Consider the following 27,488-nt stretch of genomic DNA (forward strand, 5'->3'; position numbering starts at 1 on the left):
ATTTATCTAGTACACAAAACAACTTGAAAATATTTTAACTAAAGCCTTTTATTCTATACAACTGTGAAACATCATTTACCCTTCTGGCATTGCAGACTCTTCCATTAATCTTTCCTGTTACTGTGTTTTGGGATGGTTAGAAAGAAAAAAACAGAAGGAAAGTTACAACCTTGGGCTGATTTCAAACAAAAATTACTGTGAGCAACTCCAACGTATACAATAGGACAGGAAGACAACCAGGAAACAAAACATAACTCAAACAGTGCCTATTGGAACAGACAAAGACCCTTGCTAGTAATAAATACAAGTCAGGACAGATTACCAATAAAAGTTACAGTTCTGTTTAACCATTTAATTCACAAACAGCACTAAAAATGTGCAGTTAAAGCACAATTGTGTCAAACTAAGCATACACAGAAATGGGGATAGCAGACTGAACCTGATTCTCAAAAGATGGGAAAAGACATGCTAGCTTGATTCTGAACCATGGTTTTGTCTAAGCAATGAATTTGTTTTGCTGGGTTTAAAGTGCAGAAGGGAATGACTATTTTGACTCTATTTTGACTATTCTTTCAAATAAAACCTGATGAAAAATACTTCACTTTTTGTCTGACCAATACAATCCCAGTAATAGAATTTATTGGAGCTTTCCTTAGGCCTCAACCTAAATCTTGATCACAAGATACAGGAAGGGCTAGAGCATGTGTCTCCTGAAGAAACTCCAATATTATACTGCCCCTTGAAGGCACTTGTGCTTCTGCTTCAGACAAGAGTAATTTTTAAACCATTTCTCTATGAGGATTTGTGATTTGCTCAAATCTGGCTACAAATGGTTTTCTGGGATATCCCCACATTTTCCTCACAAAAAGCTGAAAGGCCCTTACCCTCCCTCCCCCCAATAAGTTAAACTTCTATAAAAGATTACCATGAGCCTATGACAGTCACAGATTTTTAGAAATAGCAGTGAAAACAAGATCTGCATAAATCTCTAACAAAAGAACAATTGCATATAAAACCTCAGAAAAGAAGAATCAATATTTTTATCTCATGAATATGAAATCTGCTGAGAAGTTTTTTAAGTTTAACATTAAACATATGAAGTTATAATCAGAATGGTTTGAAGTTTTAACAGAATGTCACATACTTTTGGAGCACAGTTACCAAAAATTAGACTAGTATGTCTTTAAAACACCTAGGACACAGTGCAGGAAGAAGTGATATATATTTAGAAAAAGAAAAATCTCTAAGTTGCTGCAAAGCACGTTCACTCTATTATGATGCACAGCATCACTGGACTCACATTGCTCTGATATTTTTCTAGTGTTCTTATCTTGCATGTCAACAGCTCTAAAGCAATTAAAACAATTCTCATGTTAACCCTTGGTTTGCAATTAAATGGGCCCATTCATTCAAGTATGAAACATCTATTTTGTGGTGTTTTCTTTTCCAAATTTCTTTTAGTGGTAGAAATGCTTAAGTAACCTGTGAGAAATCATTGCTGGAACTTTATGAATGGAATGTACTAAAAATACCTCGTGTGCAGTTCTTAATTACATTGTGAACAGTGACTAACACGGCCAAACCTGTTTGATACCGAGCACGAGCAGATGAGGGATTATGTTCTGGAAAAAAACCAAAAGCCAAAAGGAGGAAGCAAAAGTCTGCACTGGGTTATCATCCACTCTCTGTACACCTCACACAACACAAACCACTCAGGGACCTCCCATCTCATTGACTGAGACTAGGACAGACTTTAGTTTAAGTCATATAGATTTTTTTTTTCCTCTATATTACAGGTCTATTAGTCACTTCAATTAAATGTTTACTTCCCATCCATACTGAGGCATTAGAAGTCTCATCTACCTTAGGGGTTCAGGGCTGCTCTAGAACTACTCTTGGAACCAGCACAGCAAGGTCAGGTCAGAGATGGCTGCTCTGGGTCCGCGCTGCCCTCACGTCGATTTCTGGCGGTAGTGAAGCGTCAGGTCCCCGCCACTCTTCCAGATGAAGTGCTTGACAGTCCGAAGGTCCATGTTGGGGTCCAAAACCTGCACAGCAAAAAGGCAGCTTTTACTCAACAATTCTGCTAGGCTGGCAGAAATTAAAAAAAAAAACAAAGCAAACCAAACTGATACCAAGATAAGCCTTGCTGTCACCATCATTTTCCGAAAAATCCCTTCACCAGGATTTCTTCTCCTGTGAAGCTGAGAAGCCCCAGAGAAAAATGAAAACAATAATTATCTGATCCACTTCTCCTGGGTTTTGCTGCTTTGGAATGTGGTTTGGACACTGTTTACCAACAGGTCATCGTTTGATTGGTTTCATGTGAATTGTTTTAACTTAATGACCGATCACAGTCCAGCTGTGTCAGGACTCTGGAAAGAGTCACAGGTTTTTCATTAGTATCTTGTAGTACCCTTGTATCATTAGTATTAGTATCATTAGTATCATTTTTAAGCCAAAGGATACTATTGTTTGTATCCTTTCTCTATTCTTTAGTATAGGATTCTTTAGTATAATATAATACAATACAATACAATACATACATAATACAATACAATACCATAAAATAATTTATTTGCCTTCTAAGAACATGCAGTCAGATTAATTCCTTCCTGCCATGGAAATACCACACCATGCAAAAGCTCAGATTTTTCAATTAGCAACTGAGCCAGATACATTAGTGAAGGATTTTAGCAGAGTAACATGTAACTTCAGATCACAACCACGGCCTCAGTGCCTAATCTCCATTACACTTATTAGGCAATTAGTGGTTTTGGACCAATTTTGCAAACTGCCAAAAAGGTAGAACTCAAAACATTCAAGAAATGCTAAAAATACAACTCTATGGAACTGTATTAAGGCCATTTGTTGACTATGAGCAAGTAACTCTGTAAGGGCCCCATGCCAGACCAAATTAAACAGGTTTATTGTGGAAACTCCTTCATCTACCTATCTGTCAGAAACTTGTGTCAGCTCTAAGTTAACACTGTCAAAATATTTATTTAGTTTTAAAGTTAACAGGTAATCTGTAGCATATTTCAAGCTCAGAACTCAAAAATTCACAACAATTTACTGCTAGAGCTTGCTTTTGATCGCAGGGAACTTACCTGGTCCTGGCACAGAAGTTCAATCTTTTCTTCTGCTAGCACAGCAATGTCCTCCTCCTTTTCTTGCTCTCCTGCTTTCTCATTGTTGGAGGAGCTCGTGGTCTGAGACTCATTGTCCAAGTTGATGATTTTCTCATACACATGTTCCATCACCTTTCTCACCTGAAGCATGTCACTGGCTGACAGCCGGTCTCTGCAGCAGTTAGAGAAGTTTGTCAGGAAAAAAACTTGAGAAAAAACCTGTATTTCTTATCTTCACAACACCTTCCTTAGCTGTCGCAAAATATGCAGCTACATAGAGATCATCTTTATATTGTCTGGTAGTAAATTATCAGGATCATCCAGAATGCCATGATCATAACAGCAATTTAGCCAAAGAGTCACACAGCAAATAACTCAAAAAAGGAGTTGAGATATTCAAAAGACCAGATAAAAATCTGCATTGATTTCTAACCAACCCAGCTCCCAGTTACAGATCATGTGACTGGCAAACTCGTTTGCATTCCCTACTGGCAGTTTTTGTCCCTTTTCCTTTCAAAAAGCAATTATTCATCTCTGTTAGCAACAGGAAACAAAGCTGTGGTTCTGAACAGAGCAACAATCTATAAATTCATCTGTTTTCTGATTAAATACCACAAAAGACAAAGTGCCATTTCAGCAGGCACTTCATAGACATTTCTTAGCCTAAACTTGAACAACTGCCTGGTGAACCAAAATCCACAGTGCTTTTAAATATTCTGATATAACTTAGAGCTTTAGAGCAATGCTGCTAAATGACTAAGAACTTCTACATATCCATCAAGCACAAAACAATTCTCTGGAAAAATCAGTGAATTGGTTTGGTGGTTTTTTGCTGTTTGGTTTTTTTTTCCCCTTGAGCTTGAAGGTTTTTTCCTGCAATTTGGATATTCAATGTTAATAAGTCATATTTGCATTACTTACTTTTTTAGAGTTTTTGCCCCTGATGATGAATGAGGTTGGAGGTAGAAGGGAATCTTATTGAACTTGGGCATATTTTTCTAGAAGAAAACAAGTTACAGAAGTGTTAATTTAGGATGAACCATTATTGCAGCAGCTGCTATGTGAAGTATATTCAGCTCCTAATTATCAAAACTCATGAGAGATTCCTAATCAACATCCCCACCACAGCTAAATTCCAAATTACTCATACTCCTGAGACACTTCAATTTAGATGAAGCATAGATCATCTAGCTTTTGAATATAAATTATCATTTATTTCAAAGGCAATTAGATAGTATCAAAAGGCAGCAGCAATATGAAGTGTATTCTCTATTCCTGAGTTCCTCACAAGGAAAGGATACCAATTATGCACAGGACTTTGAATTCTTTATCTAAGACAGCCTGTCAAAAGAAATTGAGCAAGAGGTACTTTAACTAGAAACATCAAAAAATGATGCATCTCAAAGGGTCTTGATTACAGACCTTGAGACCATTTATTTTAAATACAAACACAGCAAAGATTTAAAATGTCATTTCAGATGCTGCAAAGTTAATCGTACTACATCTTAAAAAAACCTAAAAGAAGCCAAACCTATACGCCCAATACTCACATCCACAGTGATGTCAATTACCCATTGTGGCACTGTTTCATTAAGAAGCATGGATTCAGTTTCACCACCTGAATCCCGACACAGCAACCTGAGACACACAGAAATAACCTTTATTGTAACAACAATGATTGCCATTAGCATTAAAAAGCTTTCAGGAGAGGTTCTGCCCATTAAAAGGGCCTGAACTCTGTTAGGATCATGAACTTACTGGGGAAGAGATTATTTATTTTCTGTAAAGAGCAGAAGGAGCTGTAGGAAGACAGATCCCAGAAACAGAGAGTAGGATCTCAGGAGACTACAGCTATGACACAGAAAATAGATAAAAGTACTTTGCTCTGGATTGTGTTATGTTTGTGTGTGAAGTGCAGAACTGTCAGGAGAAGGGGAGAGGCACCTGGCATAAAGCAATTCTCTCCTCTTGAGAAAAATGAGCTTTGCATATAAAGCATCTGCTAAGCTCTCAATTGATAGAAAGAATAAAACCAGTTTTAGGAAATGTGCACATGCAATGATGCAAAAAAGCCACATTTCATTTTATAAATTGCAATGAGGTATTTGGTCAGAGTCCTGCAAGCCACCTTTTAGGTCCCATAATGTGGCTTGCTCTCTCCAATGGGGCCTTTCCAGTGTTCCCTTGAGGAGCAGGAGCAGCTGCATAAGAGGGAAGATCCACCAGAACAGAATGCAGGCAAATACTAAGCCCCAGGTACAACATAAATACATTGATACTGTAGGAAAAAAAGTCAGTTTTCCAAGCTGAAAATGTTTTCCCTGTTTCACTGACTAAAAATTACATCATTTGGGGCCTGTTCAGCCTGGGAAACAAAACCAACATATCAAATATGCCCCACTCCTGACATTTAAAATCCACTATTTCAGTAATATCAAACAATTCACAGTGTTTGCAAGCTCAGCACTTGTTTTGCAGCACTATTAAACTGTCTCTGATGTATCACACATCACAGCTGGGTTTTTCAATGTAGAACAAGAAGAAATAGAAGGGTAACCAGTACACACATTGCAATACAGAACCTGTGTTCCTCCCTGCCAGGGAGATTAGGACCTTCTACTGGATTTATCAACTAATTTTGGGAGCAGAAGCCAATTCTCTAGTGAGTAGCAGCTCCTGAATAATTCATCCTCAGAGATCAGCACAACACACAATCTAAAATAGCACAATTTCATTCTAAAACACAGTTTAATTTATCAGTTTGCAGAAAGAGGGCACTCAAAAATATCACACACAACTAAGGACTATACACAACTCTTACTGCTCTAAAACCCCACACCTTGCTGATGCTCAAACTCACATGCTCAGCGGGACAATGACATGTCTTAAATGTACAAACAGAACCAAAGAACATTTCTGATAACATTCCTGCTTGCACTAAGAAAGGGATTGCTCAGTCACTGAATTTATATTTTAAAGTTTCTATACCTGAACAAAGTGCGTCCTCCAGCCTCACCAAAAATAACTGGTGTATGTGGTGGCACTTGGAAGTATCCATTTCCCTTCTGGACTCTGTTCTCCTGCTCCCCATTCACTGTTGGGAAAAAAAGCACATAAAACAGCAGTGAGACTGCACTAGGCCTTAAAAATGGGCACACATTCCACCTACAGCAGGTGCATTTTGTAAATTCATAAAATCATAAGCCTCATGAAAACCAAGAAAATCCCCATTTCCAAGATACAGCAAGTGTACAAAAACCCACTAGAGAGTAAAAAGATCAATACAGGTTTGTGGCAGACCTATTTCAAAAGCCTGTGAAAAAAGGAAAATAAAGTTCAGGAGTCAAAACCCTATGAGTTTTTTTCCCCATTTCTTTTGTCAAACTGAACAATAGTAAAATTAGGAATCAACTAAATAGACTCTACTGAGACAAGACTGTTCTGCCCTCTAGAGTGACAGTACAGAACTCTGAAGGGCTGTTTGCACTGCTCTTCTACCTGGATTTGCCAGATGTCAAAACAATGTACTAGAAAAGCTCAGACTTACAGTGCCTTGAACTTCCTGTGTGATAAACTCAATTTATTATAGCTAATTACAGCAATAGGGTCTTCAAAGACTGAAAAACCTGATTCTATATCAGGTGGATAGGACAAGATTAAAGAAAAATTAGCATTATTTATAGACCTCTTGAGCAGTACAGCTTCCAATCAGTAGGGATCTTGAAACAATGTAGAAGAATTTGGATCCCTGACTTGCACTTGGGAAAAATCATCTCCATTACACTGTAGCACCTCATTACTGTGTTCAATTCAAGCAACATTTAAATTTCTTAATGGCACAGACTGGTGAGATGAATGATTCCTCAACTTTCTAACCAGAAACTTATGTAGGCAAAGAAAGGTCAGAAATTTTAACAAGCAAAGAAACAAAAAAAGAAAATCTGTATTGGAAAGGGTACTGAAGGTACAGCAAGTGAAAAATCCTATAGTTTGAAAGATTTTTTTCCATAACACTTCTCTGAACAATTGAGAGGAACAACACTGCACATAATTTGTGTTTATTTAAATTTGTATCTCTACAAAAATGCCAGTGCCCAACAGGTACACTTCACCTTCTCAAGCCACTGCTCAGTGCCAGTCTCCTAATTTTTTTTCTTCTGGAACAGCAAAGAAAATATTCTGTTGGAGTACTCCAAACGTTCCACTAATCCACAACTCCACACAGGAACAAGCAGTGTAGCAGCAATAATCCAACACCACAGAAGCCTGTGAGTGACACTTCTCAAACCTTGTCTGGATCTAAGCTGCAAACTGCCAATACACAACAGTCTGAGAATCAGCAGCTGGATCCAGAATAATCTGCCAAGAGCTCTAAACCTCCTTGGAGGCCAGTTTTGACAGAAGAAAGCAACTAATTCTTGGCACAGTCCTGTCACAAAGCAGTGATATGCTGAATATGCAGTTTTCTTAATTGCATCACCCATCTATAGAAAGTAATTTCTTAATCACCAAAAAGGAGATTTCTGTTAACTCTGACCTGGGTTGAGTTGATTTCCAACTCAAGAGTTACAGAGTCTCTTATTTTGCCAAATTCAGCCTCTACCTTACATTTCACACTGCTTTCATCTAAGGCCTGATTAGGCTTGGCATTATTACCTTAAACACCACTTTAAGGCCTTCTCTATGGAATTACTTCATGTATTATTACACTGAATGTATTTTTTTCAATCAAGCTTTTATTTTGTTCACAATACCTAGAAGAAAACTGGAATTATGTCAAGAGAATACTTGCTAATGTTGGATAACTGAATTATTGCTATTTCCTGTCATTATCTAGTGTTTCTTTTCCAAGTCAAGCCTCAGTTTGCCAGTAATTGTTTTTCATCAATATTTTTCATCATGTCTCTGTAACTTCAGAATCATTTATTCACCTACTTTTTTTACAGACAGAGGGAAGATTTTGGATGATACTTCCAGAAATACAACACACTTTCTAGTGTAAAGCACATTTACAAGTGCTAAAAAACATGAAGTCTTTAATGGACAGAGAGAAAGGTGTGAGACAACAAACGTATCTATTAAAGAAACATATAAACAAACAATGTAATAAAAAAGAAAATATTAAAATACTGACCATGGTTTATCTCATTTTCCTCTTCATCCATTGGGTTGATATGTGTTCTAGGCCAATATTCCAGAAGTGCTTGTAGCAGAAGCCCTCCAAGGTTTACTGTCAACACACAGTGAGGCTTCAATCACATAAAAAACCATGGGCAATATAATATTGTCCATTTGATCCACAGCTGAAAATTCCCCATGAGTTTTGTTCCCAAAGCAAGCTATTTATGGGCACAGAAATCTGCTTGTCACAATCTGGGAGCTGCATGTTACAATCTTTCAGGAAAAGCTGATTTTAGAATCCCTGCTGTTGGATCACTCCTGTGCTTTAACATTCTCTACATTAGGTTATAATTACTTTTTCCCTATTGCATCTTGAAAATTTAAAACAAAATTAAATGTAAACCCTGAAGATGAGTGTTTCAGAAAAAAAGGAAATACTTTTCTTTGGAGAATATGCTACAGAATCTATTATTAAGAAAGCCTCAAAATCCAATCAGATACTGACATAGGTGGTACTGGAATACTTCAAAACATATATATTGGAATTTATTCTGACTTCTTTGTTAAAATAAACCACTATTATTAGTTAAAACTTACATTTTGGATCAGAACCATCAGGACTGCTAAATCCAGCATCCTTTGCTGAAACCCAGGCTGCAAAGCAGTCACTTTCATCCAAAGTAATTGTCAACATCTGTTGGCAAAAGACCATGAGAAATGTAATAGTTGTTTGGGATTAAGTAAGTCTATAAATCTCTAACTTTGCTCCAATAAATCAAAGAAGTTCTGAAAGCATGACAGCACACTTTGTTTACCAAACTGTATTAATTCATAATTAGTACTGCTGGACTGTACCACAAATGAATTAAAAAATATGTTACTCCAATTATTAAGAAATAAAATTTGCTGTTTTAATTGAAAATAAATTTAATCCATCAGATAAGCAATTAATGTTCTTCTAAAGTTAACAAACTAAAATATTTTTGAACAAACAATACATGAAAAAAATGTGAAACATGACATTAAAGCAACAGATGCAGGAGCTGTATCTCACCCCAGTTTTCAAGTCCACTGAGAACCAGTTTGGCACATAAACCATTTTAAACCTCTTCTTAATTTCTTCTTCAAAATCTACTTTCCCAAGGTCTTCAACTTTACATGCCTGTTCACCAAAGGAAAAGTACAAGTACTGAGTGATATCAACACCTCAAGACTTTTCCTTGATTTTCACACACACTTGGAATGATTGTGACTTATGATCTCTCCCTGAGCACTGCAGTCCAAAAGCATCCAAGTTAAAGGTTAAATCTTTTATAAAAAGTCAAACAGTGATTTATATTATAAGTAATTTTTATTCTTCATTTATCTCTGAGGTAGGGGAATCAAGCCAGTATAGAGGTCTGGAAATGTTACTTCAGGTTATTAGAAAATATTTTCCCTACACAGAGTAGACTGCTGTCTTCTAATACTTTTCTAATACTAATGACATTTTTTCTCCCCATCAGTACCAATATTTCAATAATCCATCAAACACCAGTATTTTCAGCACATCAAGTAACAAATTCAGCTCAACTACTGCAATGGGAAGAGCAGTGAGTGAATTTCTGTGCAGATGCTTTACTTCTGGTCTTTTCATACTTTTATTTTAAGTAATTCTGTTAAAATCCAAATTATTATAATCCACTTGCAAAGTCATCCTGAACTACTTGTTTTAGGCAAACACTAAGGACTGTAAACTTGGAATTTATTCTCTCAAAATCCAGGAAAAGTTACAGGAAGCAAAGACTGAAGGGGGTAGCTTCAGGTAGGAAAACCTCCCTCTCTTTTTCCAGCATCCTCAATAAAGTCTCAGCTTTCAAGTGCAGGGAGCAACACTGACCTGGCAAATCATCTCACCTCTACAGTGAATATGTATTTAAACATGTATCAAGTGACACTTCTCACAGCCTCACTAAGAAAAAAATACTTGAGTGAAGGTAAAAATTACCATTAGCATTTAACTTTGGTCCTGAGATCTAACACTGCACACTTAAAAACAGACTGAAATAAAGAAAATTTTTCAAAAAAAAAAATCTAGATAATTTTTAGTATAAATCTATGTCCTCCAACTTAATTTCGTTTTTGCTTCAGTCAACAACTCAGTAAGTTGGCTAAGCATGCTTTACCTCATTACTGATCTTGGCTGCTGCACTGCATAGCTCAAGAAGGAAAATATTTAGAATTTAAACAAGCTTTTGCCAGAGAATAAATTGCTGACCATCTCACTGATGTGGGATTTGAGTCCTTTCTCTCTGCACTCTTTCCCCTCTCCTCTGAGCAATCACTGGGTAAATCAACATCAAGAAAAGTCACACAAAGTCTCTCCAGGCAACACCAGGCAGCAGCCAGGCTTCCTTCTGCTCATTTTCCTGCCTTCCTGACTTACCAGCAAACACAAGCCCCCTTTGAAACAAAACCCCATCAAAACATACATTACTATTTCCTGGAAAAAATTCAAGGGTCTGCACTTCAGGAGAATGCAGATGACAATACTGGATTGAATTCAGTTGCATGCAGATATCAACCTCACCTGGGAAAGCTACAAAAAAAGCTCAGAAATGCCCCCTCCTTTTTCAAAAGGCAAACCTCGCATGATATTCTGAGACAGAAAAATGATTGACTTTCTACAACAGAAATCTCAAACACTAAAAATATATAGATTAAAAAAGTGGCACAAAATAATTAATCATCCAACAGTAGAAAATCTGAAATTACATCCTTACCTTCAAGACATCCCAGTATGCCACATTATTATTTGTGTCTTTGGTTAATATGTGCCTCTTGTCATTAAGAATGTGGCACTGAATAATACTAGCACCCCCTGGCAAACAAACAAGAATTAAGGTTACTACTGTCATTTTTTTCTAATATCACATTCAAATTGCATGACATGACATATGCTGTTCTTTGCTTTCACTTTTGTGTAAACCTTGGATACCACCAAGGTTTAAACATGATTTTAACTGTAACCAACAGTGGATAGACAATAACCACATTGTTCTGGTTGAAATCATAGTAGCAATCATAGTAGGCAATCTTAAAGCTCTATCACTTGTGCTAAAGAGAACAGATTTTACAAGATTTTTTTCCTCTGCAAAACAGCTGTTTACCTTTTATAACTTGGTCAGGCTGTGTACACAGGGGTGGTATGGGATTGGTACAATCATTATCATAATCTCCTGAAGCTCTAAAATTATGGATTCCCTTCAAAGTCTAAAGAAAGAAAGAAAATAATGACACATTCATAATCATCTATAAACTCTGCTTTTATCTATGAGTAACAACTGCCAGTTCATGCTGCTATTTAGATGTTAACTATCCAGTTGCAAGAAATATAATTTATTTCCAAAGCATCATAAACACAGAAGAAAGTAATTCAAAGCTTCATACCTTTTGAGCAATTTCAATGTTAGTATTTTATGATTTATTCTAAAGAAAACTTACACATCACAGTACATCCAAATCCCATGACTACTCCATTGTATTCACAGACTGTAAAATGTATCACTTACCCATTTATTCACAGAGGATTTAGTTGTTGCTACCCAAAGTGCTGGAGGAGGATCAGCTGATCTATCCAGTTCCATCTAAATAATAATAAAAAAAAAATTCAGTCATGCTTAACTTAGTTTCCCTTTGATAATTTGTATTGCATTGTATAGAGCCACTCCTATAATTGAGAGTATCTCAGAAACAGCACTGCTTTCAGTTTACTGCAGAAATACAAAGTTTAAATGAAAAGTAACTAAGATGAAACTTCTGAAAAATCAAGAGGAATTATAACAAATACTCAACAAATGAATTCTAGACATGGGCAATAACATGCAACGTGTATTAACACAGTAGAGATCCTTCCAGTATGATGCAATCTTGCCTAATGGACAGTTTCATTGTACAGTATTTTCTCAATTACATTGTATTTAGACACTTCATATGGTTAAAATGAGAATGTAAGAAGTTCTATACTAAAGAAAAATCAGAATTTTACACATTTGGCTCTGAAATTACATTTCTCAGATCACTGTAGCCAAGGTTAGAGGCCTCTTCTACCTTTGTACAGCTGACCAGCACTTTCATTTTCCATTTTGAACTGAAATGTCACATCCTGACTTTTCCAGAATTAAATTAATGTATCCAGGATTTTATCTTAACACTCCAAGCCAGAATTCACTCCCAAGGAAAGACAGGCTGCTCATATCTATTAGCATATGTTCTGATTGCACATTCCTTATACTTTTGAACTTCATATATATAAGATTCAAAAGTCATGTCACTAAAGTAAAAGACAGCTAAAAAATTAAAAAAAACAGCCTCTCTGAAAGATTCAGACTTGTCCATGCAAATGTCATGCTTAGGTGTTCAAAAAAACCCACAAACAACTTTACTCCTGGTTCCCATGAGTATGTAACAGATCCTAAAACAGTCCTGTGTGCACATATGCTGCTGCTAAGAAAAATCCACTTTTGTACAAAACCTTGGCAATGCCAGCTCAGTTTCTTAAAATTTCTTAAAACTGTACTAGAGCCTGATAAACCAAACTTCTCATGTGTGAAGCATATTCCATTTCAGTAATATTCAAATTTGCACATTTTCAGTAGCTGCCAGGCATCCATCTTCTTCAGGCAATTAAACTTCAGATGCAATTTAGGAGACAGAGGCAATCTGCTGAAGATGTGGTGTAGTGAACACTTGTTAGCCAATGTGAATTATGTAATCAATTTATACCTCAAGCCACTGTTGCAGGAGAAAACATGCAATTATCCTTTTATACTGTGAGAGTGACAGAACACTGGCACAAGTTGTGAATTCTCCATTCTTGGAGATGGGGGAAAAACTGGGGGGGGAAAACTGGGGGGAAAAACTGGGGGGAAAAACCCACCCAGTGCTCCTGGGGAGGGCAAAGAACTGGACCAGATGATCTTCAGCCATCACTCCCAACCTCACACATCCTACGATTCTCCGAATTAAACTCGATTACCTTAAGAACTGGTGCCTTCTCTTCACAGATCAGCACCCTGATATCAGGATTTCTTAGATCTGTACAATAAATCTTCCTGTCTCTTCCTCCTGAATAAATATGGGTGAAGGCTTCATTGACCTGCAGAGCCCAAACACCCTCATCATGGACTCTGTACGTGGCTATGCACCTCTGCTGCCCAAGGGACCACAGGCGGATCGTCCCGTCAGAGCTGCCTGAAAGACACTAAGTAACAACCAGCACACTTCAATCAAACAGTTATTTAAGGATTTCAAATATTTTTTAATATAAAAAGATTTAATCATTTATATAGTTATATTTTTCCTCTAAAATGCTGCTAAATCCTCATCAGGATTTCCAGTATTTTATGTAAATCCACTGCACACTTAAATGAACAGCAATAAAAGCAACTTTCACCCATCAACTTCCCCCCACTTAAACACTAAATATCTGTAATCTATGACAATAAATAATTACACTGAAATGGATTAATGACTTCTTTCTGCTCTCTGTAAAATGCCTTTGTCTCAGGTTAAAGCACATACCTGGGTGCCATCTCTGTTCAACAACAAAGCCTTGACATTGTCTGTGTGCCCTTTGAGTTTCATGAGTTTTGCACAAGTCCTTGGATCCCACACCCTTAGAACCTATGGGAACAGACATTGGATAAATGACATTACCACCATTCTTCCCACCAATGTGAGAAATTGAGCCTTTATTCCCTTATTCCAAACATGTGGACATTCATCACTGAAAATATGTTTGAACAAGACAGACATAACTATATCTCATCCAGCTCTAATAATCACATGTGATCTTCTCCTAATTTCAATTTAATTTGTTCTGGCTTCTTCTGTCATAAAGAAATTAAAGAATGGAAGTGACTATAAACAGGACTATGATGTGGACATAAAATGTGCTTCTGAGAATCCTCTCAGATGCTTCACTGGTGTATCCTAATTTCTGTTTTATATTGTCTTGGAAATAAAATTCTCTCAAGGTTAGATTAGGCAAAAAAAAAAAAAACCTCAGAGATTTAAGTCTATCTTATCTTCCTTAACAAAGAGCAAGGGCTGTCTCTTGGGAACACTAGAGCTTCATTAGCTCACTTCATTTCCCACCTCCTGCAGGGATTTTGCAAATTGCTGGCACCTTCTCCCCTACCTGCAGCAACTGCTTCAGTTTTGATAATCATCTGAGTCATGTGTCCTCAAAATCAGAGCTCTTGTGGGGAAATGTAATGATCCCTGACAAAGAGGGTTACACAAGATGATCTGATTGTCTCCCCTATGTATTAAAGCTCTATGGATACATCACATTTCAGAGTGAGGCAGGGTTTTTATCCTACACTTGCACTCCCACTTAAGAGAAGTGTCTGCCCTCACTATTGAAAACACAAAAGCTGCTACAGACATGACATTGAAAATGAATAAAATTCTCTCTTTATATTGAAATTGAACTGAAGTGAAACGAACCCCTCCAAATTTTGCTTACCTTTTCAGTGGACCCTGATACAATAACTGTTCCCATTTGATTCATTGCAAGGCTGTAGATTGAGTCTTTGTTCCCACTCAGGGAAGAAGCTATTTCAAAATAAAATGCACGTTTTCAATTTTAATGCTGTTATTTGAAGACCATACTTATTGACTCAAAACTGGTATTTCAATACTCTTTGACTCATGAAAATAGTGCCACTCTGCCCCATATATAGCTGCTTTAAGAAAGACTATAGTAAGCATAGTGCTGGGAAAACCCCATTCCAATTCTGACTCTACTGCTGCATAAAAACAAAGTAACCCCTCAGATTTATGGTTATTACAATTTTGGTGACCTTTTGGCCCCACAGTTCTGTGCCAGGGCCATCAAGCCACCCTTGCTAACTTATATCACTGCAATATGACACTTTGTCATCTTGTAACACACAGCATTTGGATTTAAGTGCAGAGGTTTTTTCTTCCAAGCCAAGTAACAGTAAAATTCTACATTTTGTATTAAAGGCTCTTCTAGTTCAGCAGAAATGCAGAGAAGTTACATTGCAGCACTGAAATGTGCTATTTGAGCAGGGATGCTACCTCTGCACTTATGAAAACCATATGGCAGCTCCTTAGCATCACACCTACCATCAGAGCTGAGGAATTCCATACCAACCAGCCTAATCCCTTTTTGGAGATTGAAGTACCAGTCCCTCACCTCAGAAAAGCACAGACAGAGCAAATGAAAATCATCTATTTAGAGAGCACAATCAGGCATTCCATCAAGTCTCAAATCCATACCATCAGTATACCAAGAAGGCTGAGAATAGCAACAAACTGCACGGCCAGTAAAAATGTGAAACTCCACAATGATTTATTTATATGATGGAGCTAAGTTTCCAACACAGGATTCGTAACCTAATATCATAATTTAATATCACATTTTGTCACAATGGAGAAACCTGTGTCAGGGGGGTTTAGGCTGGAAATCATGAAGAGGTTCTTCCCCCAGAGGGGGGTGGGACACTGAACAGGGCATTGTCACAGCCCCAAGGCTGCCAGAGCCCCAGGAGCATTTGGACAACAGTCTCCAGCACAGGGTGAGATTTTTGGGGCTGTCCCATGTAGGGCCAGGAACTGGACTCAATGATCCTTGAGAGTCCCTTACAACTCAGGATATAACCCTATATTCTATATATATTCTATAATGTCTTTCTGGGAGAGAGAAGCAGGACAGGTGACTTCCTAAAAGATGAGGGTGACATTGAGAATTAACCCTGATGAGTAGAATTTACAGTTTCTCCTTGCCTTCCACTCTCCACTGAGTTAGATCTCACCAGTCTGTTATCCTTATATGTAATCAGTGCTTTGTGCTACTGTGTGCTTTTTAGTCTAGTTTATCTAGTAACTATTCTTCTGACAGATTTGACAAATGTATCAAGTCCTGCTTTAGGAGCTGTACTTCCTGTTTCTTCAGCATCTATACTAAGAAAAAAACAACCTCAAATCACAAAACACAGAAAAATGTAGGAACAAATAAGCTAAGATAACATCTCCATAAAAGGCTGGTTGAGAGGTTAAAATCTTCCCAAGTTAAAGCTCTATCAAGTTTCAGAGAAACCAGCATGTCACAGTTCAGGAGAAACAGTTCACAGAGACTTGTCCTCTATTCTAAATGCCATGACTGTTGGCTGCTCTAGATTTCCAGCTATTACATAACACAACAAATGGACTCAATACATGCAAACCCCTCTTTCAAATTTCTTGCCCATTTTTTATGTACAGACAGAAAAAGGCATCCATAGTTTTAATCTGACCTCACAGGTTATGCTACTTAATAAAATGGATTGCATTTGCCTCCCCTCCCCAGGTACCTACTTGTGACAGTATTATTTGAGGCAGTCAGTGCTGTGAGAGTATTTACATCCCAGAGGAATATCTGTCTGTCCAGCCCTGCAGATGCTACCAGCTCCTTATCTTTTGCATATGCTAAGGCTTTCACATAGTCCTACAATAAAATAAATGGAACAATATGAATCAATGTTATAATTTTGAGGTCTAAATCTTAATAATTGTAAGAATGGCACTGATCACACACAGTATTTACAGATAATGTTTTTCACCTTATGCGTCCTTAGTGTTGACATGCAAAATCCCTTATGTGCATTCCACACTTTAACAGTAGTATCTGAAGAAGCAGATATCACTAAATTGGAAAGAATAAAGACTAAATTTTAATGGTTTATATATTACTTTAAAGCATATTTGTACTACTTTAATTTGTTTTTCAAAAGAGATTAAAACAATTCATATAACATTTCAATTTTCATTAGAACAGCTGCTTACACTATTTACCAAAATTAAAATATACATCAAAAATTAATTTTACATGCTAAGAAAAGATGCAAAATAATTAAAGCAGCAGATAATTTACTTCTATACAGTTTCTGAATACTGCAGTTCTGAAACTTTTAAATACTTACATGTTTTGCCATTGCAGCAGAGCACAATGTCATTTACCCAATCTGTGTGATGTTCCATAGAGGCTATATAAGGGTCTTGCTGCAAATTAAGAAAAAATAAACTCATCACCAATGGAGGAGATTGTGACTATCTGTCCTGGGGTGACGTTATGATGCTTGTATCCCCATTCATCTGTTCTGTGCCTTTAAGACTGTCTCTGAGGAGTGAAAGTTTTGTTTGGGTTTCTCTTATCAGGGACACAGAGACAGGCAGTACATAGGGCTGCTTTTGCTTTTTGCTTTTCTGCTTTGCTTGCTGTCTCTCTGCTCTCACTTTTGCTTCTGCTTATGAGCTAGTTTAGCTAAACAGTCCACATTCCTTCCTGGACTGTTTCTCCTCCCCTGTTTCTGTGACCATCTCGAACCTGCTCCGGACTGGGACCCGGGAACACCGTTTGGCTGCAGCAGCTGCCCCAGCGCCGGAGGGACTGAGAACAGAGCAACCACCCCCGAAAGAGACTTTCTGATTTTGTCATCTTTCTCAGAGCGGTGTCATCCGGTATTGTTTATTTTGTGTGCTGGGGGGTGCTGTGCCTGAAATAAACAGGTTCTTTCCACCTCTCTCCAAGGAATTCTTCCCGAACCAGTTGGGGGAGAGGGGCCGTGTGGGTTTGCTTTTTGGAGGGGCCCTCCTTTGCAGATTCTTTAACAAATTTGCCCTAAACCAGGACACTATCACATCCTGTTGTGGTACCTTCTCCAACCTGCATATGGGTTCAAAGTTTCCTAGCGCAGAATTGTTTGAACTCACTCTCCCAGAACCCTTTTTGTGAGAACTACACAGTTATGTAAGACACCACAGTACGAACAATATCAAATGGATTCTGCGATCACAATAATTGGCAGCTGTTAAAACACGGCATCAGGTACAGCCCTGTAGGCAGCTTACCAGCAGGATAACTTGGAAAAAAAGTAGTTTTAGAGCCAGAGAGGCTGCCCTGACTGACCTTGTGCTGATTGACACTCCATATCCTTATGATGGAGTCCCGCCCTGCCGTGAAGAGTCTGTTTAATGCTGGGTCCAGCTGAAGCGCATTCACCCCGTTCCGGTTGTACTTCTCCACTTCATCTCTAATCACATAGGAAACCTAAAACACATTTGCACAAATCCAATTATGGTATTAAGATATTGACATGGCCATAAAATCTGAGCATCTAATTTCATCTTTGTAAGGTTCTTGAGTAGAAAATACAAAGAGTTTTACAAGCATTGTCTGTCAGTTTGAGAGTTCAGCACCACCAAAGTCATTTGCTCCCAAAAATGGGGAAGAGTCAGAGGAGATTCAGCTGGAGCCCAGTAGATTATTTTAATCATTGAACTTAAGGTGAGTTAGACCCAGAGAATCCTCAGTTCAATTTCCTGCTGTGTGTGCACATTCTGGGTGATCTTACACAACACACTGGGTCTGTGTGTCACTTCCCAAGTGTGGTTCCACAGTTTCCATAGCTGCAATGCCAGTATTTCCCAACCTCACAAAGGAGAGGATATGGTCACCGTGGCTTACAAAGCACTGAAAGACTGCAGATACAAATTCAATAGGGGTCACTACTAATTTTAAACTAATTTTTAAGAACTACCTATCTGCCAATATAATAAGAAACTCAAACTCTTAGTGCTCTTTCAGATAAATTATCCCATTAGTTTCTTTCTTTCCATGTTTGACAGTAATGTGTGTAAAGGTTATTTCATTGATTTGTTCAGAAAAACTAAAAGGAAATTTCAGGAGACCCTGAAAGGCCACAACAGTCTCTATTATTAGTGTTCAGTAAATACAATTCTAAGACACTGCAGTTTCTTCAGAGCTACTGCACTCACTTTCCTGATCCCTGCATTTACACACTGCTCTGAGGAAAGCCCTCAAACAAAAAAAGCTCAAAGCTGAGGGAAAAGGAGGGGAAGATGCCAGTTGTGCATCATCCCAGATTCTATAAAATATAATCAGAACAAGGTAAAATTTCATGCTTGGTGTAATCAAACCTGCTGAAAACAGGAATCTTCTGGATACACAAGCACCAGTGTTCTGAAAATGCTTACAAGGAGTAGTCATGGGCTAGAGATCTGAAATCAATTTTTCATTCCAGTAACTGTGTTAAAGTAGTATAAAGAAAATGTTTTCCAGATCAGATCTCAGTGACACAAAATAAATCCAACAAATTATGATGTTCAGTGGTCCTTATCACAGAAGTGTTTTACAGCAGCTCAGATTCTGCACCATGAGAGCTGACAGGTCCATTTGGTGAATGTGGGAAACACCTCCACCAAATTATCCCATGCTCAGGCAGCACAGCCAGAGCACCGATGCTTCCAGAAAACACATGTCCAGTACTATTCTCTGGTTGAGAAACAGCTGCAGCAGCTCTACAGACCAACACTGAAGGACCAAAATTAAGAGCCTCCTGCCTCAACACTCTCCATTAACATCCCACAAGTCCTTCACTACACTTAATAATGTACATGATACATAATTGTATATGTACAGCACCATAACTGTATTATTATATCCTCAATGCTCTTAAAGACCTTCTGACAGCCACTCTCAGCCCTTTTAGTACCACAGCTCTTCCAGCTTTAGATTGTGTCCTCATTTCCAATACTTTCAGCTTCTCTCACCCATTCCAGACTCATCCATAACATTCTCACTCCCCATGCTCAAGTTTCCACCTACACACAGCTCCAGAGATGCTGCTGAAAGGAGACACCACCAACCACACAGAAGTGCTCTGTTAAAGCACTTCAAGCACTTGAGGTATTATTTCTTTGTGAGATGCAGGGAGAAAGATCTGTGCCAATCCTTACCTGGGCTTAATGACATCATGGCTCTATTGCTGAAAGACACACACAGATTATGTGTACAAAAGTCAAGGTTTAACATGATTCCAACACAAGGCAAAGGGATGCCCATCAAATTCATGTTGCTGTCAAACTCTTTGACTAAAACCAATGAAAACACTCAGTTAAAAATACTAAATGGCAGCAGCAAGACACAAACCTAGAGGTCAGTAGATTAAATTTATGTTATTCATTAGAGAGAACAACATTTTCTTGACACAGTATCAGGCTCAAGATGAGCAGGGCCCTCCACCTCTCATTTTCCCAAATGCTACCAGGATATTCTTTGAGAAATCCTCAATTCTTGGATTTGTTCCTCCTCTATCAGTCATGTCCCATATTTGTTATATTTTCAGGTATAATTTAAGAGCTCTTCATTCCACTCACAAGTTAGATTGTCAAACTCTGTTAGTCACCTAAGCATGATAATGCTGATGCTCTTTGCACATAATGATGTTACTTCTTTTTAGTTTAAAAGTAGTCAAGAAAAACACAGCCATAAATATTTAAAAGTGCAAAAAAATTCCCAAATGATGGCTTACTTTAGTAAATAAGGTACTTTTCATGTATGATTAAGACTTTCACAGGACTTTGGAAATTGAGTCATATGTCTGCATTAATCTTGATGAAATTAAAGTCAGCTCAACCAAATGCTGTTTTTCCCTCACAAAGAGACACAATCAGAGGAGAATGACAACCATTTCTCATTATCAACAGCACTGAAATTGTCAAAGTTAATTTGCCCTCTATTGCCTTTAATGACTTCCACATATTAATTCAGTCAAACATCTCTTGGCAAGTATTGTTTTTACTTTAAAAGAACTGGGATAAAGAGAGGGGTTATATTTTTCAGTGCTATTGTTCCCTGGTAGATCTGAACTGGATCTCAGCAGAAGTTGAGCAGGAAATCCAACATCATCTTTCTTTCTCCCTGTGACAAACTTGAAAATAACTCTGCTGTAACAACTGAATTAAACAAGATTAAAATCTTGTGTTCCTTTTATAAATACAAGAGATCTTTGATGCAAAAAATATAGCAAAACAACAAAAAGAGCTTGATACAGAATTTCCCATCAGTGACCGCTACTGTGCACAGAATTCAACCAGTTATTTTTGTCTCCTCAGAATTTTACAAAGTGGTATTTACTGTCCACAGGAGGAACAGTACACTTGTCCTGATAAATTGTCTTAAAAATTGAAGGACTAACAGGAAGAAAAAGAAATTTCTATTTTATTAGGTAATGATAACCTATTTTATTAGGTAATGATAACCTCCTCCATGTCATGGGGAAAAACCATGACAGATATTTTTCAATCATAAACGTAATTCTAATCCAAATTAAATAAGGACTTCTTATTTTTAATTTCTGATACTACAAGGACAAACAAAGAAAATTATCCTGTGGTCAGCAAGTTGATAGGACACAACATCAACACTTGAAATGAACACTGCAATTTGAGCAGCTGGCTAAGGACAAGGCAAACCATCTGTCCTGAAAACAGTATGAGCTGAAAAGGGCTACAGCAAAAAATGCACTCTCCAACTCATTTTGGAGACCTAATGATGTCCAAGTAACTGTCAGCTGTTTACACTGGAAATACTTAATAAATTTATTTGCCCATCCAAAATAATAAATATTGATTTATTTGCCTGGTAACCAGGCATTGGGACTGAAATAAACATCTTGGGTATTAAGAAAACTAGAACAAGGCACAGCACATGTGGCTGAACTAAAAACAACCCCATGAGACATCTGTTGCACACCATGTGGAACCCTTTGGAAAGGGAGGTATCACACCAGAAGCATCCAGGCTTGTACTTAAATGCATTAATTCCACATTAACATAGAGGGAAAAATTGGGGGCTCCACAAAATCTGTTGAAAGGCTGTTGAAATGCATAGGGAACTTAAAATGTATCAATAAAAGCAACAGCAAGTTGACTAAAAGAGCTGAAACTTGTGTAAGAGTGGCGGAGACACAGCCAAGTCCACAAAACCAAAACATTCACAAAGAACAGAGGAAGATTGCTGAAAACCCACATGTGTTTGTCCATTATGTTCTTATCTGGGGAGAAAAAGGTGAAAGTGCTTTTTTGTTTGGTTGGGTTTTCGAGTGACACTTAGCATAGACTTAAGAAATATTAGATTTAGTAAGTATATAAAAGAAATATAAAAACAAAGTATATTTTCAAGCCTGTGTGTACACAAACATATCTAAACAATATAAATGCAGTGAAGTTCTGGCTGAAGAGAAACTGCTGGGATAAAATTCACCTTGCTCCTGAGGAGCACAGATCTTATCACTGAAGATAAAGCACTGGGTTCTGCCTGGAAAGGGGTGTGGAGACCCCAGAAGTGAAGGCTCTGAGACCTCAGGGGCATTTTCTCCATGCAGGGCAGGCTGGAGCAATCCCTGCTGTGCCCTTTCCAGTAGGGGCAAACCCCAGGGGCAAAAATTGGGATTTAGATCAGCACTGGCTGGGAGGAGCAGGGCTTGTGGCATGTGAAATATTTAGTAACAACCAAAGCTTTGCCATGGACACTGCTGCAGCTTTTATAAGCTCCCAGAATGAGTAAGAATCTTCCACAGCAGCACTGAACAAACATCCACTCATCATAAAGACTTTGTGGGATTCAGGAGCCTAAATGGATCAGGAGCAATCATTTTAATGACCACCTAAGAGCTCCAGACATAAAGCTGCTGCCCACAGATACATTTTGGCACACAAAGCCAAGTGAATTTGCTGCAGGACTTACACTTATCCATGCAGCAAACTTGTATCAACTGGTGTGGGATCATGTTACCCTTGTTACATTACATGCATTATAACAGACTTCATCTTCACAGATGGGTAAAATCTGCTTTTAAAACATCCCACCAAACCACATGGAGTAAATGGTAACCAGCTGAGCTCTGAGGACACTCATTCCTTGTTTCTAAGTGAGCAATTTAAAAAAAAAGAATTTCTCCAAATCATGGGAGGGTTCTATGAGATCTGAACTGCATAAAGAATGAGATAAGCAGCAGTGAAAGAACAAGGAAAAAAATGAACATTGCTTTAATATCTTGGTGGAGCATATGTATCCCTAAAAAATGGCTTTTAATTAAGGAGACTATTTGAATTTTTATCTAGGCCCCAGAATAAATGCAATGGAAGTCATTAAGAAGCTCATTTTATCTTTTTACAATGGAATCAACATACTGGCTATGTGTTTGCTTAAGCATTATATGTGAAATAAATAAATATCCAGAATTACAATTTTTACATTTATTATATATGAAATATAAAAATTTCATCGATATCACATCTAGTAAGCTGCAGTATTTAGTGCACAAATATGACAAAATCAGTTCAAAAAGATCACAATGGTTTGGGTTGGAAGGGACCCTAAAGATCAACTCATTCCAAGCTCTGCCACAGGCAGGGACACCTTCCAGCAGACCAAGTTGGTCAAACCCCCCATCCAGCCTGGCCTTGGACACTCCCAGGGATGGACAATGAGATTTTCTTACTCTGTACAAGATGTAAAGCTAAAACGTCTTTAAAATTCAAGCAATCACATTATAGTGATGCTGATCCTTATATGGCAAAATTCTCTGTGCTGTTTTAAGTTTGGAGGGAAATTTATTCTGGGCAAGGAGCAACTTTGGGAGAGCAGTTACAGTGCAACCCCTCCAGGGCAGCTCCTTCAAGGCACCTGCTGGGAAAGCTTCACCTTGACTTGACTGCCAGGACATCTGAAAGCTGCATCACATGGCCAACAGCAGCATCTGACACAGCCCTGCACCCTCCCTCCCTCCCAAATCAGTGTCTGACACAGCCCTGCACCCTCCCTCCCTCCCAAATCAGTGTCTGACACAGCCCTGCACGCTCACTGCCTTCCCAAATCAGTGTCTGACACACCCCTGCATCCTCACTGCCTTCCCAAATCAGTGTCTGACATAGCCCTGCACCCACCCTCCCTCCCAAATCAGTGTCTGACACAGCCCTGCACCCTCCCTCCCTCCCAAATCAGTGTCTGACACAGCCCTGCATCCTCACTGCCACCCAAATCAGTGTCTGACACAGCCCTGCACCCACCCGCCCTCCCAAATCAGTGTCTGACACAGCCCTGCACCCTCCCTCCCTCCCAAATCAGTGTCTGACACACCCCTGCATCCTCACTGCCACCCAAATCAGTGCCTGACACAGCCCTGCACCCTCACTGCCTTCCCAAATCAGTGTCTGACACACCTCTGCATCCTCACTGCCACCCAAATCAGTGTCTGACACAGCCCTGCACCCTCACTGCCTTCCCAAATCAGTGTCTGACACAGCCCTGCACCCTCACTGCCTTCCCAAATCAGTGTCTGACACAGCCCTGCATCCTCACTGCCACCCAAATCAGTGTCTGACACAGCCCTGCACCCTCCCTCCCAAATCAGTGTCTGACACAGCCCTGCACCCTCACTGCCCTCCCAAATCAGTTTCTGACACAGCCCTGCATCCTCATTGCCCTCCCAAATCAGTTTCTGACACAGCCCTGCATCCTCACTGCCTCCCAAATCAGTGTCTGACACACTCCTGCATCCTCACTGCCTCCCAAATCAGTGCCTGACACACCTCTGCATCCTCCTTCCCAAATCAGTGTCTGACACACCCCTGCATTCTCCCTCCTTCCCAAATCCCTCAAGCTCACTCCTGCAGCCTTCAGAAAGGCAGGGCTAAGCTTCACAAACACCTGCCACTGGACACTTAAAATGCCTGACTCCCATTTAAAGAGTTTTAACTTCTTTTCTTTTTCCATGCATAGAATTTATTTTGAGGCCTAAAACATCCACTCTGACTAAACCATTAGAAACTAAAATTATATGCAGAAGCACCCTGAACTGACTATTTTGGATGGCTTTGCTTACCAGTAGAACAGGTGCATCCAAGCTAATAATAGTTCTGATTTCCATAAATTTCCACCAGCTCTCTTGCCACATAATGAATCAATGTTCCTTCATGCCTGAGAGGTGTCTTTTGTAAAAGCCTCTTCTTCCATCCTCACAGGTTTGGAATAAATTTCTTCAACTCTGTCTCTCTCTCAAAAACTCTGTGGAAGCATCCTAAATGCTCAACCATTGGGAATTAAAATAAATCATGAGTGGTTTTATTTGTTCATTTGCAGCTGATGGATAAAACAGCCACTTAAAACTCCTTTACTCAAACAAAATCCTGTCACTAACCAAGCAGGTGAAATAATAAGAGTGAAGAAAAAAACCCAGCTTCTAGTTAAGCTTTATAAATGTTTATCATGGAATGGTTTGGGTTGGAAGGGACCTTAGAGATGCTCTCATTCCACCTCCTGCAATGGGCAGGGACACTTTCCACTATGCCAAGTTGATCCAAGCCCTGTGCAAGATGGTTTTGAGCACTTCCAGGGCTGGGAAACTTCTCTGGAAAACACAACCAACGTGGATCTAAATCACAGTGCACTGCTGAGACACAGACCAGTGTCATGTACACCAGTGTCATTACTACATGAGGTGAAAAAATACACACAGCACAATGAGACCAGACAAGACATCATAAACCAGCACAAAACCACCTGTAAAAAAAAACTGTAAGAACAAAAACACCTGTAAGAACAAAAAGTAGTAGTGACAAAAGGAAACAATGATGCATGCTCTTTGATGCCTATTGCTGTCAGGGAAATACTACTTCATAAATAGGAGTGCATCAAACAAATATCAAGGTATAATAAAATCCCCTTCCTTAGGGGTGTAACCTGCAAAAACTTGTTCACAGCACAGGCATTCTTATATTTTAAATCATATCCAGTTTTTTTTCTGTCAAGGCAAGGGAATTCTTTATATAGAATTGAAAGAGTGCTTTCCTCAACCACAGAAAACACCAAATGCTCTAAAAGATGCCATTTCCTCTGTGTGATAAATGATATGTCAAAAACCAAACCCACCTCTGTTTTGAAAGCTCCTAATGCTATTTCAAGCCTAATCAATATTTCATTTGATCCCACTGGATAGGTACAGCTGAAACTAGCCCTTGTCACTAGGCAGCTTTGCACATTGATAAAGCATTAAATCTCTTCCACAGTGAAAGCTGTAAAAACATCTGAAGGGCAGGCAGTATCACAAACAAGAAGAAAAGCATTGAGAACCATAAAATAAACCCATTTTAATGGCTTTAACTGTTAAAGCATTGATGTTTTTATACATAGTTTGGTAACTCCAATCTACACCAAGGTTACAACAAAACACTTGGGCCCAAACCACAGGGTTTAATTCTTCCTCAAGTGTGCTGAGAAAGCCTACACCCACCTGGCTGCCTGTGCCATGAGCTTCCTTCAACAAATGCTACCTGGAGCTGGAAAGGAATACTTCTGAAACTTGAGCAGAAAACAACCCTGCTCCTTGCTCACGAGTGCAAAGGGACAGAATGTTTTACAGAAACTAAGCAGAAACATGATGCAAAGCAGATCACAGAATCATGGAATGGTTTGGCTTGGAAGGGACCTCGAAGATCACCCAGTTCCAACCCCGGCCCTGGGCAGGGACAACTTTCTCTAGACCTGGTTGCTCTGAGCCCTGTCCAACCCGGCCTTGAAAAATTCCAGGGATGGAGGAGCACCCACAGCTTCACTAGGAAAACTATTTCAGCGTCTCACCACGCTCGCAGCAAAGAATTTCTTCCCACTATCTAACCTAAACCTACTCTGTCACCGGACACAGCCGAGACAGGAACCGCAGCTCTGTCGCTGCTGGGAACTCCCGTTCCACCCAAGCAGGTCTGGGGGCACCGTTCTCCCTCTCTCCTCCCGTGCTCCGCCGCTTGTGATCCGAGTTGCTTCAGCTCAGCCTCCCGAGGGCTGCAGAGCCCGGCCCGGTTCGGCAGCGAGCAGCAGCTCCCCCCACTCGCTTCCTCAGGCGGCCGCTCGCCCCCTCGGCCGGCGGAGGGACCCCGGGGGCGTGCGGCGCTGCCTCCCCTCAGCGCAGCGCGGCTGTGCGAGAGGAGGCGACTGCGCTGCCATAGAAACCCCCAAGGGCTGACGCCCTGCAGCCGCTGGCGCGGCCCGCTAGGCTCCGGGCTCCCTTTGAGCCGTGCCGGCCCCGCCGCGCCCTCACCTGCACTTTCCGCCGCCCCGCCGTGTTCTGCCGGTGATGCGCCGCCATCTTGCATGTTGACACTGTGGCGTCATGTCCGACCGGAAGTGCCGGCCCCCTCACCCGGCCCGCTCGAGGCTTTTATACGCGAGCGGCAGGGGTGGGAGCGGCCAAGGGGGCGTGGTCAATGGGGGCGTGGCCGCCGTTCCCGCCCTCACGGGGTGGCCGCCATGTTGCCGCCTCATGAGGCGCCGCCTCAGCCCGGCCCCAGGGCGGGTCAGATCTGTCTCCTTCCCCGTCCTGCTGC

The 27,488-nt window shown here is 39.6% G+C and overlaps 1 protein-coding gene across 1 annotated transcript; it reads right to left on the reverse strand.

Annotated features, from left to right (window-relative positions):
* Positions 1–28: 28 nt before the first annotated feature.
* On the reverse strand, positions 29–27,283 carry WDR48 (WD repeat domain 48). Its single transcript, XM_054273971.1, has 19 exons — positions 27,203–27,283; positions 18,211–18,351; positions 17,225–17,303; positions 16,865–16,947; positions 16,620–16,749; positions 14,764–14,852; positions 13,815–13,916; positions 13,270–13,494; positions 11,804–11,878; positions 11,402–11,504; positions 11,015–11,112; positions 9,307–9,414; positions 8,850–8,946; positions 8,266–8,361; positions 6,120–6,225; positions 4,682–4,769; positions 4,053–4,129; positions 3,111–3,303; positions 29–2,048 (listed from the first exon to the last, which is right to left on the reverse strand). The coding sequence occupies exons 1-19, from the start codon at positions 27,248–27,250 to the stop codon at positions 1,953–1,955; spliced, it is 2,034 nt and encodes a 677-aa protein (XP_054129946.1). The 5' UTR covers positions 27,251–27,283; the 3' UTR covers positions 29–1,952.
* Between the last annotated feature and the right edge of the window lie 205 nt (positions 27,284–27,488).

The sequence above is a fragment of the Melozone crissalis genome, unplaced genomic scaffold (assembly GCF_028551555.1).
Source record: "Melozone crissalis strain CALT ecotype California unplaced genomic scaffold, PUWL_Pcris_2 ptg000016l_1, whole genome shotgun sequence".
NCBI classification, from domain to species: Eukaryota; Metazoa; Chordata; class Aves; order Passeriformes; family Passerellidae; genus Melozone; species Melozone crissalis.